The 14,124-nt window shown below is 37.5% G+C and overlaps 1 protein-coding gene across 1 annotated transcript in view; it reads right to left on the bottom strand.

Moving 5' to 3' along the window:
* The window catches only part of ttll5 (tubulin tyrosine ligase-like family, member 5), a gene marked incomplete in the record, with an annotated part of 70,671 nt that overhangs the window by 44,402 nt on the left and 12,145 nt on the right, over nt 1-14,124 (bottom strand). Inside the window, 7 exon segments of the mRNA XM_014012599.1 lie at nt 210-271; nt 527-608; nt 10,428-10,535; nt 10,692-10,783; nt 10,891-10,992; nt 13,008-13,092; nt 13,181-13,250. Coding sequence (XP_013868053.1) covers nt 210-271; nt 527-608; nt 10,428-10,535; nt 10,692-10,783; nt 10,891-10,992; nt 13,008-13,092; nt 13,181-13,250 — 601 coding nt within the window.

The raw sequence follows: 14,124 nt of genomic DNA on the forward strand, positions 1-14,124 counted from the left end.
GATGGATGGATGGATGGATGGATGGATGGATGGATGGATGGATGGATGGATGGATGGATGGCAGATTATAGAAGCTTTCTTTTTTGATGTGCTTTTTTCATTTAATATATAAAAAACAGAAATCAGTAAAGTAAAATCATTTGTGGAAAACCATAAAATCAAACAATCATTTATTGTTTCAACATGAACTCACCCACAGTGAAACTCACCCACAAGTGAAAACATGTCTGCAATCATGCTTGCCTTTATCTTCAGATCTAAGGGTGCATCGCTGAAAAAAAAAGACGTTTTCTCAGATTGAGACACAGTAACAAACATAAACATTTCCATCATATATGCTTATGTTAGAGCAAAGCAAACCAGCTGCCATAGGATGATGTTCACATGACTAAACGCTTTCACAGGAGTTTAGTTTTTCCAGTGTTTGTGTTTCACAAATTAAGCAATTGTCCTTCAAAGGGAGGGCAATTGGAAAGAAATTCTCTCAAAGCAGCAAATAAAACAATCAAATGTTTGAGTCACTCACCAAGACAGGGAGGGAGAAAGGTTCACCTCTAACAACCAGGGTTTGAGGTTGGAGTCAATGAGCACATCAAAACCATACAGCTCTACAGAGGGACAAACAAAAAAAATCAAAAGATTTTCAAAGTAGAGACACAAACCAGAAAAAACACAGACCAGATTTTAAAACAATAAACGTCTAAGATCAGTGTGAAGAATGATATTGTCAAAAGCAGCTGGCTTGATCACATAACTAAACTACATTTAATTTGCTTATGCAAAACAGATTAAAAATAAAATGTGGCTTTGTGTACTCTGTCATTGATTTTCGCAGAGGTATAAAAAGTATGGTACTTGAAAAAAAATACCTAAGTAAAAGTGAAATACCATAACAAACGCTAAATCAACTAGGTAAAATTGGAGGCTTTAAAATCTGTCATTTAAATATGAGAAGTCTTGTACCTAAACTGGATGAATTCAAAGTAATACTTACTCAGACACAAGCACATGTTATGGCTATATCAGAATCATGGCTGACTCCTGCTATACCAAATTTGTTTCTTTCAGTTGAAAATTATTCATTGTATCATAGAGACCGTACTGATAGGCTTGGAGGTGGTGTTGCAATTTATGTTCACAAGAAATACCCACATTCTATTATAGAATTGTCAACTGAGTCTGAATCTCTGCAATTAGAAATCAAGCTTACAAATCACCTTTCAGTAACGGTTGTTGTTACATATAAACCTCCAAGTGTTAATTCAACTAAATATTTAGCGCAGCTCACTTACATTATAAAAGGCATAAAATCAAAAGAGTTTGTGATTCTTGGTGATATCAATATGAATTGGGCTGATAAAACTTCCAAAGGCCTGAAAGCAATGTCTATAAACTTAGGGCTTCAACAGTTAATTAAAGTACCAACAAGATTTGGCAAGACATGCAATTCAATTTTGGATCTTATTTTCACAAATCGATCCTCCATATATGGCATATCTGGAGTTATAAATACTTCAATCTCGGATCATTCACTTATTTATGTCATTAGAAAAAACCTTAAGAAACCTACAGGTCATGTGCATAATTTCATTCAAAAGGATTCCAAAATCAAAGTTACCCATGTTTCATGCTGAGATTGAGAATACTAACTGGAATGAGGGTATTTCTCTGTCAAATCCAAATCACATTTTGTCAAATTTTTATGATAAGTTGGAGACAATACAGGACAAATACATTTCAACTTGTAAAGTTCCAGTCCGGAAAAATAAAACTCCATGGTTGAATGCCTCTATAATACATCTCCTAAGTTGAAAGCTTCTTCAATGAAAACTTATAGAATATCAAAAACTTCTGAAAATCGGCCTCGTTTAAACAGTTACTGAATTAAATGTGTTGCTGAATTACGCAAAGCCAAACAACAATATTTAAAAATCAAATTATTTCAGCCAGTAAGAACCCAAAAATATTATGGGAAACGATTAAGTCAGTGACAGGTGAAAGTAACAATAAAACATTTAATAACAATTCACAAATCTCAGTAAATGGACTTCTTGTTTCTGATCATGAAAAAATTGCTAACTTATTTAATGAATATTTTATTTCTTCAGTAAGGACATCATTACCGGGACAAGCTAATAGTTTAAAGTTATTTAAATATCCTGRCACTTCAAAGCAATTTTCATTTTCTGAAATTTCACAGAGTGATGTTTTGAATACACTCCAATCTCTAAATGGCTCACATGCATTTGACAAATATAAGATAAATATGGATTTCTTGAAAATGCATGCCAACACTTTACCATTGTTTCATCATTTGCTTAATTTATGTATTGTGCAGTCTATTTTCCCTGATGCCCGGAAGTTTGCTCAGATTACTCCCATTTTTAAATCTGGTGATCCAACAGAAGTTTCAAACTATCGGCCAATTTCTGTTCTTCCTATTTTTCTAAGTTACTTGAAAAAACATTATTTAATCAACTACTTCAGCATCTAGAAGATAATAATATGCTAAGCAATAGCCAACTTGGTTTCCGCATGTCAAGGTCAACCATGTCTGCATTAATTTTATTCACTGAACAAATACGTGCTGCTTTGAACAAAGGTCAAGTAACTGGTGCTGTATACAGTATATTGATTTTTGTAAAGCGTTTGACACAGTTGATCATTATACTCTCTTACAAAAGTTGATTTCTTTTCAACTTTCATCATCTGCAATACAAATGTTTTCCTCTTATTTGACTGATAGGTGTCAGGTTGTGAAACATGGAAGCTCTGTGTCCGGGTCTCTGCCCTGTTCCGTGGGAGTTCCGCAGGGTAGCATACTGGGCCCATTGCTTTTCCTAATATACATAAATGACCTTCCAAAAATATTGAAGTATTCAAATATTTTAATGTATGCTGATGATATTGTTCTTTTTTTTTGTCTGATTTCAATATTGAATCTATTAATAGTCAGTTACAAGCAGATCTTCAGACATTTCATGGTTGGCTTCAAGATAATCTTTTGTCAATTAATGTTAAAAAAAACTGTGTGCATGTATTTTTCCTCACCCAGGAGACATTTCAATATAACAAATCAACTCACTTTTTTAAACAAACCCCTTGATATTGTCACTACCTACAAATATCTTGGAATTACTTTGGATTCTCATTTGACTTATCGTGATCATGTACAAGTCTTAATCACTTAGTTGAAACAAAAATTATACGTTTATTCAAAAATTAGATCCAATCTGACATCTTCTGTTTCAAATATCTATCTTCATGCCATTGCACTCTCAACCATGTCGTACTGTTTACCTGTTTGGTCTCTTACAACAAATGAAATCTTAGAACCCATAGTTAGGCTCTACAACAGGGCCTACAAAACTCATAAAAAACTTCGTGGTTGGACTCATCACTGTACAGTTCTTTCATTGTCTGATGCCTTGACTTTTCAGAATTATGTTTTGTATAGTGGTATTAATTTATATTTTCAGATCTTCCAAGGTGCCAATTATGGAACTCTCTGTGCATTGCTGCCCAAATCAAATTCTGGAAGTGGTCATTCAACTAGATCTGTTACAAAAGGACAATTGATATTACCAACTTTTAAAAACTGTTACGGCCAGAGGTCTTTCTTCTATGTTTATACTAAAKCATGGAATGACATTCCTCAAAACATAAAGTCCATTTCAAAACTACAGCCCTTTAAGAAGCATCTTGTCTGCTATCTACTGGACAATTTTTGTTGTGCTCATATCTAGACGTCCTATTTTGCAAATGCTGCCTTTTTTAAATTTGGTATGCTTGTTTGTCTTTGTGTCTATGGTGTATGATGATGTGATAGTGATGCTGTAATTCTGAGTGTTTTATGTGCTGCAGAACAGGAACCTGTTGTAAAACAGCAATTATGCTGAGTCAGGCTTGATTTTTAATAATCTTTTCCTGTTAAATAAATAAATCAAATCAAATCAAATCAACAGAAAATGACTCAACTCAACTTGGTTTAGCGGAACCAGCTGACACACAGTAATTTGGTTAAATAATTCAATACTTTTTTTAAGACTGCATAAACAACTTATTCATTTCATGATGAGTTCTAGTCATATTTAAATTTGTAGATGGTAACAAGGTGCTAAATTTTAAAACAAAGAAGTAAAAGTATAATTTTCGTGTTGTGAATGTAACGAAATTAAAGTAAAAGTAAAAGTTATGATTTAGTAGCAAAGTAAAAGGTACTTTGTTACTTTACATTTCTGGATTTTCCCATTGCTCGAGGTTAAAAAGTCATCATACAGTCACTTTTATTACCAAGAAGAAAAAAATCCTAATAGCCACAAGAAGAAACTTTAACCCCAACATGAGCTCAATTCATCCCCAACTGGAACTATAAATCTGGAGGTGCAAAGCTCAAAATGTGAAGATGTGTCCCAAAGGGCGAAACCTGGTGAGCCTCAGGCAGTGAACTGTATATACAGTATTTCACTTCAGTAACAGCTAAGCACTGAGTGACACAATAAAAGCCTTTCACAAAGTGGTCAGGAAGTTCCCAGTCTTCAAAAAAACTGTCCAATCCATCTCTCTTTTCTCTCTCGTTTCACTGACTGATGTATGGCTCAGTGCAGCAGCCGGTCTCCGTGCCATATGAAAGGCCTCACATTGCTCTGGGGAGTGTCACCCAATAAGCCACCAGCCCCAGCAGCAGCACGCAGCAAAACCACAGTCTTTTAAAGGGATCGGGTAAAGCCCAGCCAAAAAAACAGGAGGGGAAAAAAATCCTTCTAATGGCACTTCAAAAGCACAGACTGTGTTGAGAATGGGTTGGGGGGGTTGTAGGTTTCAAAGCTGCAATAACCAGTTCTGTTTGTTCAAGCATCTCAGGTCAATGCCAATGTTAAGAATACAAAACCCAGCATGACACCGGACAAAGGCCTGATATGCCACTTCACATCTCACTGATAAAACTTAGCGGTTCTGCTTTAACCGGTCATTATGGTGACATAACTTCAWCTAGAATGTGATGTAAAACTAACAAATCATCGCCACACAGATTGGATCTGAATATTATAAAGAAAAGACTTGGTCTTATGGAGCATGCATAGGAATTTAACTTGATTTATTAACAGAAATTTTAATGAATAAGACATATAAGAACAGATAGTATTTCTTTAAGAGTAAACTATGAAGCAATTATAGCAGCCTTAAAGTGCCTGTGACATGCATATCGATGAAATACAAAAAGTCAAATATTTACATTTAAGAAACTTGGCAAATACACATGATTTGACCGTTATGTCACATAATTGGCATATTTCTTWTGAATTTGGCTCAGCTAAAGTGAAACAGGAAGTGACATCAAAAGGGGAACTCTTTAAAGAAAACTCCCTGATTTTTGTTTATTTAAACAAAATTGTTTGAACTATGACTCTCTCATATCCCTATATGATAGTGATTACAATATTCTAAAGAAACATCAGATTTTTCACTACAGTCTGTGTTGTTAGCCATTTTAGCAACACTCTGTTTACATTCAGACATCCCCCTTTGACATCACTTCCTGTTTCTTCACATGTGACTATCTCAACGACTGTTCATCTCAGCGGCCTGAAATCTGTTTTACATTGTGTTATCAATGTTTTCTTTCCAAAAATATATTCATATTTTTTATTAAAAAACTGATGTCACAGGCACTTTAAAGACAGTTTTCCATTCTGTGCAGTTGTTCCCTAATTTTTTGGCTTCAGGCCAATTAAATCACAGCAGACCTATGAGCCCAACTATCATTGGTTGAAGTATACCAACATTGTTAAATAAACAAGACTAACAACCATTATCCTATAGTATGTGCTTTTATCAACTTATGACTACTGGTTTTTACATGTTAAACATGCTAAATATAACATTAACATTCCTTTTTAAATCTAATATTTCTGAACATCATTTCAAAACCTCCCATTTGGTGCTTTTTAACCTACAGTGGAAAGAAATGATTTGTTGGGGGTGTAATAGAAGAATTAAAAAAACTGTTTTAACAATGTGAGCCATTATTATAAGAAACTCTTGTTGATTTTTACATAAACTGTTTGATTCTAACACATAAATTATATGCCTATTACTTATCACATTTGCTAAGCTTTATTTGGTAACAACTTCTTCAGAAAGCTTGATCACCGTAAGTCAGTATCAAACTTTTTGTACAGCTGCTAAACAGATGTAGTAGCAATTTGCAAACATCTATTAAGTGTTGGCAGGATTAAATTTTACAAGGAACTAATATAAATCTGTTAATTTACCATGTTTAACACAGAACATTTATGAAAACTCATTTTACAGGCTTTAATGTTTGGTACAACATGGAAATTCCTTTATGTCAGTGGAAAACTGAGTCGACATATGTACTTAAGGACAAATTATTGGATTTCTCTATTTCATGTGTGTTTCTGTACGACTCAATCTGTGGGCCAGGAGCTGAAACAGAAGCTTTCACTACCATCTTTAATTTCACAAGATGAACTGGACCCCTGATTACCTAATTTCCCTCTGCGATCAATAAAGTATTTTTGAATTGAATTTGAATTGAATGTGCTTGCCTCAGCAAAACACTTGGACTTGATTTTCCACTTGATAGCTTCTGCTATTCTATGCATGTTTTGAAACATGTGCATGTTTAAACCAAGAAAGAAAGGCAGAGATTTGTGTGTGTGTGCTATAAAACATTATCTATTAGTCTTGGAAAACAGAGTAGGGGGATAATTAGATTTGAGCCTGCTCTGCCTCGTCAGTGGCACCACAACAACAGGGAGGTGTTGCACCACCTCGCCAGCCTCCGACATACAGACTCCATGTGCCACAAATTTTCCCCCAATTAGAAGCAGACGCCGCTGATGCCCCACGAGCCTGCCGAGCTGCTTTATGTCAGACGTTTTGTTTTGTGGCTCGACCGCTGCTGGGGCAGCAGCTTTAAATGTGCCCACAGACGGCCCACAACAAGAATCACAGACAAGGAGACATGAGGCGCTTAACATCCACATAACACTCATTAAATAGGGACGGAGAGGAAAAAAAAAACTGTGACAGAAAAATWAAAAAAAAGGATGAAGAGCTTTTTCTTTTATTAAAAGGAGGGGCGCCGCTGGAAAGTTTACCACAATAGACGCACGCCCAAAAACAATGATCTCCCCACCCTGGCCACGCAGCCTGGTGGCCCACAATAACAGCAGCATCTTTCATGTGTTTTCTTCATGCTTGGACAATTGAATTACTTTCACGTCATTCTGAGATAAATCACGCCTGCTAAACTGTTTCACTGCTGCTGTCAGAGGCGCAGCAGAGCAGCTTGGAGCCACCAGTTGTAAAAACACTCCGAGGACAACAAATTAAAGTCCCAGTTTGCGCTCCGCAGTCTTGTTGTGATAGCGAGACCCAAACTATTAATCACTTATAAGAAGACTCAGTTACACAGCAGCTAAACTGTCCTCACGGGGACACAAACATCGCACTGCGGCAACATGTGGGAGTATCTGACAAATGCGAAACACCCAGAGTAACTCGCAGAGAGGAGATCCAACCACACTTAGCACTAAATGAGGGACGTTCACTGAAACATTGGACTAGTAAGTGGAATGGTTTGTGTGTAATAAAATAGGCCTTTGGCTTGGCTAATCAGATCTTAGTCAAAACATCTTGTAATCAGCATCTCTCAGCCAAAATGCCTGTCCATTAATCACACGGCAGCGGTAAGGAGCAGCATGGGTGGCATGCACACAAAACTACACACTCATATGCCCTTCTCTTACAATCTAAAACAAAACAACAACAAAAAAATCATTTTTTATTTCTTCCCTCTTGAGACATTACAAACTAAGCTATAAAAAGATATTGTAAGGTGTGCCCATTAAAATGCACTGTGCTTTTTGTGTAAAGGGGGAGGAAAAAATACTATTTGAAAACAATAAACATTGTATTAAAGCCTTTTATAGACAGGGAACAATTTGCAGTAAATTAAGATTATTATGTGCTTTATGGTCCTGTATGGCTCCTTTCCAGATAAGCTATAGACTAGAAACTCTAAACAATGCCTGTTTTTATCGGCTCAGTTAACACGCATGCACCTTTGTTTAGCTGTCATGCATTCTGATGCCTGTTTACCATTACAGGCAGCTGCTGAGGCCCAGTAGATGAGTGTGTGTAGAGAGGGCGAGCTAGGGATAAGTGCGAGTAAAGAAGAGAACAAACTGTACGTAAGTTCCAGGTGGTTTGGAGAGCTCTTACTTAAGGAAGAAGTACCTGACAGATGGGACATTCAATCCTAAACTTCCAGAAACTGAGACAGGCCTGTATGCTTGTGAAGCTCACGGGTTCCAGCATGCCTCTGTGTTCATTCTGTACATATATACTCAGACGCAGGGAGGCACTTTGCGTGCAACATGACCACGCGAGGAGAGACGGATCAACAAAAAGAAGATGAGGGTGGTCCTCTGGAACCGTCAATGTCTGTCTTGAGGAAACCTTAGACACACCACGAAAGCCATAATTAATCTGCTTGAGGCAAAGACAACAAAATCACACTAGATTCAATGGTAAACTGATAGTGTTGAAGGAAAATGATGGGTTTGTTCACAGCAGACCAAAGTTTAGTATGTGTCTTAATCTAAGGTGCAGCAGATAGTTATTTATTTTATTTTTGCAAAAACTATACATGACATCAGTTTTACATCCTAAAGTAATAAAACAGTATAAATGTAACTTAACATTAGATGTCTGTGTTCTTTCAATTTGAGAGTATTTTTAATCCTGCCTATGTACTCTACAATATGTAGATATAACAATAAAGCTGACTTTGACTTAGAAACTAAAAGGATATTTTTGTCGGCCAATTTGATTTGATGAGGTCGGCCTGAATATAAGGGGCCTCATGCAGTTGTTTTATTCCAACTTAGTTTCTAAACATAAAGCTCATGCTATCAATTTAATTCCCAATAATACTTTTTTATTTGTCTAACATTAGTGATTTTACTTGGTATGACATTAGCAGCATTTTAGTGGGGGTTTGTGTGTGCGTGTGTGGACGGGTTTTTCCTACAATGTGGGGAAAATTTTCCCAAAAAAGCAGCTTTGTGGGGACCGAAGTGCCCCCACAGATCCAAATGCAAATTACAGGTGTGGGGTTGGGTTAGTTTTAGGGTCAGATAGGTACCTGTGAGGTTAATTTTAGGGTAAAAGGTCAGGGTTAGGTTAGGTTAGGTTAGTTTATTCATTTCTTTAAAAAAAAAAACAACATAAATTCAACATACAACAAAAACACAAATCATAAATTAAATGAAAGGTAGCACAAGAAGATAAAAGCTTATTATATCTGCCCCTTTTTCTCAAATAAATGGTGAGGGTAAGGCTATAAAGGCTAAAAAAATGAATGGAAGTCAATGCACGATCCCCAAGGGGTTCAAGAACAAACTTGTGTGTGTATGTGTTGATCTGGTTTATCTTCATATAATTTCTGGCCATATTTGTGTAGAAACATGATACATCCTGAGGGGTTTTTGAAAACATTAAAGTCATCGGGTTATTTGTTCTCATGTTTCAGATATGAATGAAAGACAGGTTTGATGAGGTTTGATAAGCTACATTTTACTGCAAATACCTGCAGGATCAACACTCGCTGCCTAATTTAATGTTAGTTTTCAAATGGTAGCAGTGATACTAAGGGTGCAGATTGCATCTTCATGCAGGCGAATGTTGGAGTTTGAGCCCGTGCCGCTGCCTAATACAGCCCAAACAACCACCCATCAGAGAGCTATTATGTCTCGGGAAGCCTTTATTTTTCTGGCATCTGAGAGGTGAAAGCAAGTGTGAGCAGGAGAGGGAGAATTATAAACAAACAGAAACATAAGAGAGAGGGGGGGAAAGAGTGAAAAAGAGACAGTGGTGCTGAGGGAAGCTGGGCCAAAATCCTCGCTTTCAAACCCCAACATTTCAGAAAGGCCGCCAGGCTCAGAGAAAGGAGCGCAGACAATTAGTGCCAACACTAACACGGGTAATGGCTCCAAAATGAAATTCACACGAGCCTGCTGCTGAGCAAGACTAGCCAAGAAAATAGTCGGCCTAAATCAGGCAAAGCTTGAATGGCAACAGAAAAGAGGAAGCGAATTCCTGCTTCAGTCAACAGGCCCTGCACAAGCCGGCYGCCACTTGGAGGGCAGCAACAGGCAGGAAGGCTCTACATGAAGACAGGACCGTCTACCACCTCAGCGTGGCTGAGGGAACAAAAGCGCCGAAGGAAACTGCGAAACAATGAATCTGAAACTGAAAAGAAACTTGAGGGGTGTGATAATGTGTGCAAGAACTAGAAAATTTTGTCAGGTACTTTGAAAGGGATTGTGGCTCTTAATTTCTARCAACTAATATACCATTTAAAAACATTCTTTAAAAGAAAATGTAGTTTTTACCAAAGCAATTCGTCTTATGAGGAACAAACATCTTGCAGGCAGTGGCTATCTGAAGCTCCGCACTGAGCACAGCTTTGACRATGAGGTCCTCAATTTGTCTCATCAGCACTGGAACAGACGAAATGGAAAAGAAACGAACTAAAAATCATCCTAATATTTACTCTCTGAAAGCTTTATTATGATTTGATCGCACTCCGTGGCGGTCTTGGACACTACATTAAAAAAACAAAAACAAAAACAAAAAAAAAAAACGGCCCGACTCACATGTGGTGTCCTTTCCCTCCTGCTTCAAATACCTCAGCACTGCACTCATACTCCATTTGTTCCCATAATCCTCCACTTCAGGGTCATCGCAGCTGAAAAGAGAGAAAAGGACTTCAAAGACCAGAGCTGGGGCGAAGGGATGAGTCAGGGGGCCTTCCCCTAACAGCGACCTGTTCAGCGTAGACAGCAAGCAGCTTACCTGACATAATCACTGCTCTTTTTGTTCAAACTGTAGTTGGTGAGATGCATGAACGTGTTCTTGATGTTTGTTGACGCTCGATCATACTTGACTGTTGCAAATCTGCGAACAAGTAGTGTTTATTTTTTAAAAGACAAAGGGAAAAAAACATTAGTTCACCTCCACATTCATGCGGCTGACACTTCGCTGGATAATAAGGGCACTTTGGAGAAGAGAATCGCCTCGGGTGGTGTTTGAGAGGAGTGGATGCCACATGTGCAGTAATGAGAATTCCTTGGCACACACCATGTACCTGAATATCAACACCGCTAAAGGAATGTCAGCAGATAAAAGCAGGATTCAGAATTTGGCTATGATTTACAGCTCTCAGTTGATAACCAAGCCAATGGAGAAGAGGGCAGTGGCACACCGTTTTCCAGCATGAGAACATATTTCTATCAGAGCAAGGCCAGGAGCCAGCTATTCCATAAACCATCTCCCCTCTCCTCCTGGCCTACCTGAGTCTCATGTTAGCCTGTTCTCACTTTAGCAAATTGTTGTTGCTCTGAGCACAAAGATGCGGAAAAAATGCAGCACAATTACATAAAACCCTCTTGAGAAATGACCTCTGAACAATGACAAAAATCAGTAACTTCAGATTAGCACATCCTACTGCTGAAACAATAGGGAGCTTTGTTTTAGAAGCACCAGTGCCACACATTTTACACAGTGGTGAGCACGGAAAGTTTGGGCTGCCCTCTTGTGGAAGCAGAGAGAATTTAAAATGCAAAACAAAGTGTGAGCAGAACCAGATGATTAGTTACAACCTACAATAACACCTGCAGCAATAAAAACTATATGTCAAGTACATTAAAGTATATAATAAACTAAATAAACAAGATTGTCTCTCAAAATCAGCTGATACTGTCCTTGCACTTTCATAGTTTATTTAATATTTAGACTAATTAGATTATACTAAATTTAATCATCTCTATGAATAATGTCTAAAAACTACTGTAGCTGTAAASAGATTTAGGGAAATCTGTATCTTTCAAGTACATTTGATGCACTTCATAATTTTTTTTTTACATAATAATTAGAGTACAATCTTATAAAGGAATGAAACAGGAAAAATGTGTGCTTCAGTGTACAAAACATGTATTATAAGTAAACTATGAATACATATAATAGACTCCTGCCTGTGTATGCACACAAAGTCCAAAAAATGTCATCCACATTAAAATCATAAACAGATGAAAAGTTAAGAAAAAAATCTTGACTTTGTCTTCCAAAACCATGGTTCTAATTCAAATTACACTTTGTGTGGTCTTTTGCAGAACAGCTGGGTTGCAGTATGTTTGATATATCCCTGACGTCTACATATCATGAAGAGACGTCTGATCACACGTATAACGTTTTTATGCTCAAGAAATAWCATTGATCGCTGTAGTTTATTCAGACAGAAATCCACCGCTTGTTTATCTCATACTGGTTCCAAACTTACAGACAAATATTGTGTTTTTATACCACAGAGCCTGCCACTGAACAGATGTCCACGTTTCAAAAAGGTGAAACTCAAAACATGGGGTGGGGGGGGGGGGGGGGATCACTGTGTCGCTCTAAAGAGTGTACACCCATTTCACAATAAACAGAATCAAAACTTAATCCATCTGTCTCCAGAGTGAAGAGGTCTCGTTGCTTATTTTTGGAAAGACTTTTTTTTTCCAAGAGGAACATGATTTATTTGATGTAGGAAAACCTGGACGGTCGGCCAATGAAGAGTGCAAAAGATCTAAGCTGACGAAACACTGAACGGAGATGCTTAAAACAGCAAGACTCTGTTGATTCTGTACAAAAGAACTACTTGTGAATGTTTTTTTTTTTTAACTTAGCTGCTTTTCTGCCTTAAATCTAAAACAAACAGTACCGGCATCAACCCATCTTTACCTGCTTTATAAAGTACAGCATTACAAGGAGTGGAGGCCTATTAAAGCAGATTTGAGGAAAGAGATAATGTGAATGGTTGTTTGTCTCTATATGCTGTCACTGTTGTTAAAATGGTTTTTTGCCCTCTTAAGAATAAGTGATCACTGACTTGATAACTGTGATATCAATCGTTCTAAAACCTATACACTTACCTAGCAAGTCCCTCCTCATAAACATAGATGAGGAGTGGGTCGTATGATGTCACCAACACGTACAAACGCACATCAAACTTGAACTCTGTGAGCAAAACAAAAAGAAGGCCAGTCATAATGATTATTCTGTTMATTTGTGGAAAATGTCTTTAAAAACATAACCTTCATCTGACCATCWATGAGTAGCGGGTTGTTGATGTAGCGAGACACCAAGATGTTAGCATCCATCGCGATCTGATTTGGCTGGACATGAGAAACAAAACAAAACAAAAAAAACACACCGAAGAAAATGTGATGTGATGAGAGAAAGGCACAGGCAGTGTTTCATTAGAGTTCAAGCTACAAGTTATTTCGTATAGAACATTAAATACTCAATTTCCAAAAGCTGGCGTGACAGGGCAGTTAATCATAAACATCAAAGCGTAATCACATGAGGAGACGTTTCGGCGACGCTGGCCATAGCAGGTCAACTTTCAATAACAGCCTATAAAAACACAATCTGGTGCTGGGAGATGGGTCATTTATGAGGTTGAAATGTGTTGCAGGTGGTGAAGTGGAGAAGGAGGGGGCAGAGCAACCTCAGCGCTGGCTGGAGTTCAGAGGAAAAAACCCAAACCAAAAAGATGAACGTATTTCTTTCTTCTCTCCAAATATCAAGCTGACATTCTTTCCACTGCTGCATAAAAATGCCTGAGAAGAAGAAGAATCGTGCATTTATTTTCCAAGAGCGAGAACCTTGCTGAGCTCATCCAAGAGCCGAGGCCTTGGAAGGGTGTGATTTACTCTGCAGCGCTTATTAATGTCTGCTTGAAACTTATTTCAAAGACAACTGTATCAGTGCACCCCTACACACAGATAACATCTGGCCAAGCGACTGGATGAGTTCACACGGCATTTTCTTTCAGYATGTGCTCAGTTAACTCCCACCAGGTCWGCTTTTAATGTAAATCTGTGCTCAAACATGAATTAATTTGGTTTTTTTTTGCACACAATTTTATATAAACCTTTTCCCCCCCGTTTTTATTCAGTCATTAGTAACGTACCAAACTATATGCTGTAGGTTCCTCGTTTTTTGTTTTGTTTTGTTTTGCTTTTTTCTAAAGTGCAATGAAACTTA

The sequence above is a fragment of the Austrofundulus limnaeus genome, unplaced genomic scaffold (genome assembly GCF_001266775.1).
Source record: "Austrofundulus limnaeus strain Quisiro unplaced genomic scaffold, Austrofundulus_limnaeus-1.0 Scaffold2, whole genome shotgun sequence".
NCBI lineage: Eukaryota > Metazoa > Chordata > Actinopteri > Cyprinodontiformes > Rivulidae > Austrofundulus > Austrofundulus limnaeus.